This window comes from Mus pahari, chromosome 8 (genome assembly GCF_900095145.1).
Source record: "Mus pahari chromosome 8, PAHARI_EIJ_v1.1, whole genome shotgun sequence".
NCBI lineage: Eukaryota > Metazoa > Chordata > Mammalia > Rodentia > Muridae > Mus > Mus pahari.
In genome coordinates, this window is record NC_034597.1 from 17,433,171 (window position 1) to 17,436,472 (window position 3,302).

Sequence of the window (3,302 nt, forward strand, 5' to 3'; positions counted from 1 at the left end):
CTGTAGACCTTGAACCTGCAGAGAGATCTTCTTGTCTCTGCTTCTCGAGTGCTGGGATTAAAAGTGTGTGCCCCCATGCCTGGCCCCCCCATCTTAAAAAATATTTTAATTGAGCCGGGTGTGGTGGCGCACGCCTTTAATCCCAGCACTCAGGAGGCAGAGGCCGGCGGATTTCTGAGTTCGAGGCCGGTCTGGTCTACACAGAGAAACCCTGTCTCGAAAAAAAAAACAAAACAAACAAACAAACAAAAAATATTTTAATCACTTCTACAACTCATCCCCCTGGCTATCCTGGAACTCACTCTGTAGACCAGGCTGGCCTCAAACTCAGAAATCTGCCTGTCTCTGCCTCCCAAGTGCTGGGACTAAAGGCAAGAGCCACCACTGCCCTGCCAAGTTTTTCATTTTTAAATGTAACATACAATACAATTTGTAATACTTTGTATCCTGGTTGGGGGTAGCCTGGTGGAGTATCTAGGACGTGTTAAGGGACAGTTCCCCTCTGCTGTCTGGATGCCGAGGTTAGACTAGAGTTAGCTGGAGCTGGCTTCCATGCTTAAACATGGAAGCAGGGCTGGGGGCTGATTGGAGGGTGCACAGTTCACAATCTCCATGGAAATGTGAAGGCATGGGAAAGGCCACCTTCATTTATTTCCCGTCTTTTCAAGGTCAGGAAGGCTGAGTCTAAGTGACTGTGACACTGACTGGGCAGGGCTTAGTGGCAAACACCTTTACTCCTAGTACTCTTTGGGGGGGGGGGGGGTTGGTCTCTGAGTTTGAGGCCCACCTGATCTGCATAGTGAGTTCCAGGACAGCCAGAGCTATATAGTAGAGAGGCCCTGTCTCAATCAAACCAATAAAACAAATGAGAGAGAGAAGAAGCACTGTGGGGATAATGTGTTACAATAGTAGCTTTCGTCTGGACAGACCACACCAGACCAAAGCAGTTCCACATGGAAGAGGTACTGGAGACAAAGAGGGGAAAGAAAGAAAGACAAAGGGGAAAAGGGTGAAAGTTCTGTCTTTTATTTAGGCTGTGACATAAGGTAAGTTTGCAGATAAGTGTGGCAAGTGGACTCTGGGAAGGTATGTGGACAGGTGTCTCCTATGTGTGACATTCCAGAGTTTGGAGCCCATCTACAAAACTGGTTCTTTAATACCAACAGGGGGGCACTGCTAGAAGGCAGCTTTGATGAACAATTTCCTTTTTTCTTCTAGAACTGGTTTCAGAATAAAAGAGCCAGGTCGACACCGGAATTGAAAGACAAGATTTCTGCCATGAGAAGAACTCGCAGGTGCCAAGACTACATGCACATAGGTCACCAGGATACCCAGATACAAGCTTCCGATTGCAACCCTGGGCAAATCTCTTACACCCAAGTGTCACCGAACCTCTCACACCCAGGTCCCTTGCTCTCTATTGTGCGCCAAGACTACATGCGCATAGGTCACCAGGATACCCAGATACAAACTTCCAATTGCAACCCTGGGCAAATCTCTTACACCCAAGTGTCACCGAACCTCTCACACCCAGGTCCCTTGCCGCCGCAAGCTTCTGGCGAACCCTATGGCTCACATGACTCTGTGGTCCGAAGCATTGGAAGGAGATCAGTTGTGGACTATCAAGGGGCCGCTGGAAGTGAGTCTTCTTTCAGACCAAAGGACTTTACTCTTCCTGCTGTGTCTGAGCAGTATTATATGGGTGACCACCCTGCTGTGTCTGAGCAGTATTATATGGGTGACCAGCTCAAGACACAGGAAACCCAACACTTCACATTCTCTTACTGACAATGCTCCTTGTAGGCAGGGGCAAAGGCAGGTGGATTGTAACTGTTCCCCAGTGCTCCCAGGACAGCAGCAGAATAACTGGGAATATCAGCATCCTCAGAGCTACCAAGAGAGGATCCCATGGCAGACTGGCTCATTGTGCACCAGAGTCAGAGAGATAGAGACACAGCAGGCGCTCAGATGCTCCTTGGCGAGCTGCAGTCAGTGTTCCACCAAATGCTGCTTTGGCTACATGGACAGCAAGGGACTGCTGACAGCGATACTCCTCAGGAGAGCAGTCCTGTCAAAACACACAAGCTTCAGGAATTTAGAACGAAGCATGGGGGCTAAAGTGGAGTCCAGGAGTCTCAACAAAGATCCAGGGTTCCCATGAGTGATTCTAGAAGTTCAGGGAGTTTTTTTAGTGTGAGTTGTGACCTTGTCCTAGCTATACGTTTTTTTTTTTTTTTTTTTTTCTTCCCCTAATTGTCAGGCATATCAATGCTTTTAACTTCTGTGGACCAGACTGGCCAGTCTTCTAGGACCGTGGCAGGTGCTGTTAGAAAATGGAAAATGCGGGGCCAGCTTGTCCAATCCAGCAAGAGCATCAGGGCCTCGGTAGCCAGGGGCAGCCCAAGGGGCTTTGATCTTCTCAGTGGCTCCAAATCTGAGGGAGGCCTGCCATCATGTTCCCCAGAGTATTGAGCTACTGGGTCAGCTGACAGAGCCTAGGTACAAGTTTAGATGGCCACTATTGGCCTGATCTGATCTTAGATGTAGTGGAGAGAGTTATCCAGAGTTATAGCCAGTGCTCATTTGGCCAAATAGGTATATAAGAAGTTTATCTTTATTAACCTGGAGATTATTATTGTTAATGTCTTCTCCTAATTCCCTTGAGGGTTTTTTTTTTTGTTTGTTTTATTTTATCTTAGGATGCTGCTTAGATAATTAGAGGTTTTACTTCTAGAGGCTATAATCAAGTGTTGTAACACTTTATAAGACATGAAAAGGTAGAGGGCGTGTATTCAGAGTACGAGACTATGAATACACATTGTATACAAGTGTTAAGTTGTCCAAGAATGAATAAAAGACATAACTTCCAAACCAAAATACTTGTGTATAGACTTTTTTTCTTTAGCCAAATAAAGATTCAATCTCTTAGAGAGTGAACCACTAGGTTCGGTGGCACACACCTTTAGTCCCAGCCAGAGTTCAAGGCCAGCCTGGTCTACAGAGTTCTAGCCCCTGGCTAAATCATAAGTTATTTCCCAAGGATTTCTGTCAACTTACACATGATCCATCTAGATTCCAGGTTTCTTTCACTCAGCTGGTGAGACAGGAGTGGTTGATGTTCTCTGCCATAGAAGCTAACCACATCTCTGAAGCTCACTTACGCCAGAGCATTTTGTAGGGAACCCTGCTCACTAACCCCCACTCCCATTGTGGGTTTTTTTTGTTTTTTTTTTGTTTTTTTTTTTTTTTTTTTTTTTGTTGGGGGGGTTGGAGACAGGGTTTCTCTGTATAGCCCTGGCGTT

General features: G+C 46.4%; 1 protein-coding gene across 1 annotated transcript in view; it reads left to right on the top strand.

Moving 5' to 3' along the window:
- The window catches only part of LOC110325727 (homeobox protein ceh-37-like), a gene marked incomplete at its 5' end in the record, with an annotated part of 3,309 nt that extends 1,521 nt beyond the window's left edge, over nt 1-1,788 (top strand). The window contains 2 exons of the mRNA XM_021203835.1: nt 1,219-1,334; nt 1,542-1,788. Coding sequence (XP_021059494.1) covers nt 1,219-1,334; nt 1,542-1,788 — 363 coding nt within the window. The remainder of the gene's footprint in view (nt 1-1,218; nt 1,335-1,541) is intronic.
- Nucleotides 1,789-3,302: the final 1,514 nt, after the last annotated feature.